The sequence below is a fragment of the Arachis duranensis genome, chromosome 4, assembly GCF_000817695.3.
Source record: "Arachis duranensis cultivar V14167 chromosome 4, aradu.V14167.gnm2.J7QH, whole genome shotgun sequence".
NCBI classification, from domain to species: Eukaryota; Viridiplantae; Streptophyta; class Magnoliopsida; order Fabales; family Fabaceae; genus Arachis; species Arachis duranensis.
Genome location: NC_029775.3, coordinates 82,602,482 through 82,603,780, shown reverse-complemented (window position 1 = coordinate 82,603,780; position 1,299 = coordinate 82,602,482). Strand labels below are relative to the sequence as shown.

The 1,299-nt window shown below is 29.7% G+C and overlaps 1 protein-coding gene across 1 annotated transcript in view; it reads right to left on the bottom strand.

Moving 5' to 3' along the window:
* Window positions 1-922: 922 nt before the first annotated feature.
* Window positions 923-1,299, bottom strand: part of LOC107484778 (laccase-17) — a 3,695-nt gene continuing 3,318 nt past the window's right edge. Inside the window, exon 6 of the mRNA XM_016105314.3 lies at window positions 923-1,238. Within this exon, the coding sequence (XP_015960800.1) occupies window positions 1,108-1,238 (131 nt within the window). The 3' untranslated portion in view covers window positions 923-1,107. The remainder of the gene's footprint in view (window positions 1,239-1,299) is intronic.

Below are 1,299 nucleotides of genomic sequence, written 5' to 3'. Positions count from 1 at the left end.
TTATGTATCCAGTCCAATTTAACAGCCGAAACAGTTTTCTTTTCTATATGTCTTTCGAGAAATTATCCAAAAAAAATTGAAAAAGGCTTATTTTGCAAAGGTCAATAGTTGATTCTGAATTTTAGGATCCTTGATCTGTTCTCTAATTTTACGAATATTTTATTACTGGCTTATGAATTTCGAGTTATAGCTGAATATCTCACATTTTGTGACAGATTATATTTCGGATGTCAAATATAAGGTTGTCGGAAGTGAAATAAAAAAAAATTATTATTCCCTGATTACTACTAAAGAATTCACTTTAAAAAAAAATACTAATTTGGATGGAATTTCTTTAGCAGGTACCCATATCGTCTGAGGAGTTTCAGCGGAATTATAGAGACCAGTCCCAGCGGATTACCGACCTATAGCTTGGACTAATAAGCTGCAAGAACACATTGCTATACAGTTTGTTTTTAAATTCAAGCTTTTAGAGTATCTTTGAATTTGAAAAAAATACTCTTAATAATAAATTTAAATAATTCAATAATTTTATATCCTGAGATTTTAAGTTCAAAAGTCAAATTATAATGATTACATAAATATAATTTTATTTATGTGTTATTGTATTGATATTTTTATACTTGCTTTATCCTACAAAATATTACTATACTTTTAATATTTTCTTATAGAAAATGATCAAATCATATTTTCAATACGAGTTCTTTTTTTAAAAAAAAAATTAGAGTATGTTAGAGGTTGTGGCCATATATATATATATATATATATACTTGAGCTTTGCCAAATTTATTGAAGATTCCAGACAACTTGCAAAATATACACAAAAATCGACTCTAAATGAGCGTCATTTTCTATGAATATCGTAGCTCAGAAATGGTACACTATCAAATTGAAAGTAAATACTTCGTTGAACTCCATAGACTACACAAATGCAAAACTCATGTATGCTAGCTAGTTTCCTAATTAAAGAGTGACCAAAATTGAAGAAAGACTAAGCCGAAGCTTTTATGGGTAACGACTACCAAAAAATGTATAGAAACACGACAGAAAATAATCCAATTCAATGAGAAAATAGACTAAGAAAAAACAAAATGAATGGGTAAATGTTTAACATTTGGGAAGATCAGATGGTGGAGGTGGCAGCTTCTGATTGCGCCGTTTTCCATCTTGGACAATCCAAGCCATTTTGAGACCCCAACTTGTATGCACTTCAAGGTGGCAGTGCATAAACCAAACCCCTGTTCATGCATTACCAGCAAACGTACTTAGGAATATTATTTAATATAAATTTACACAATA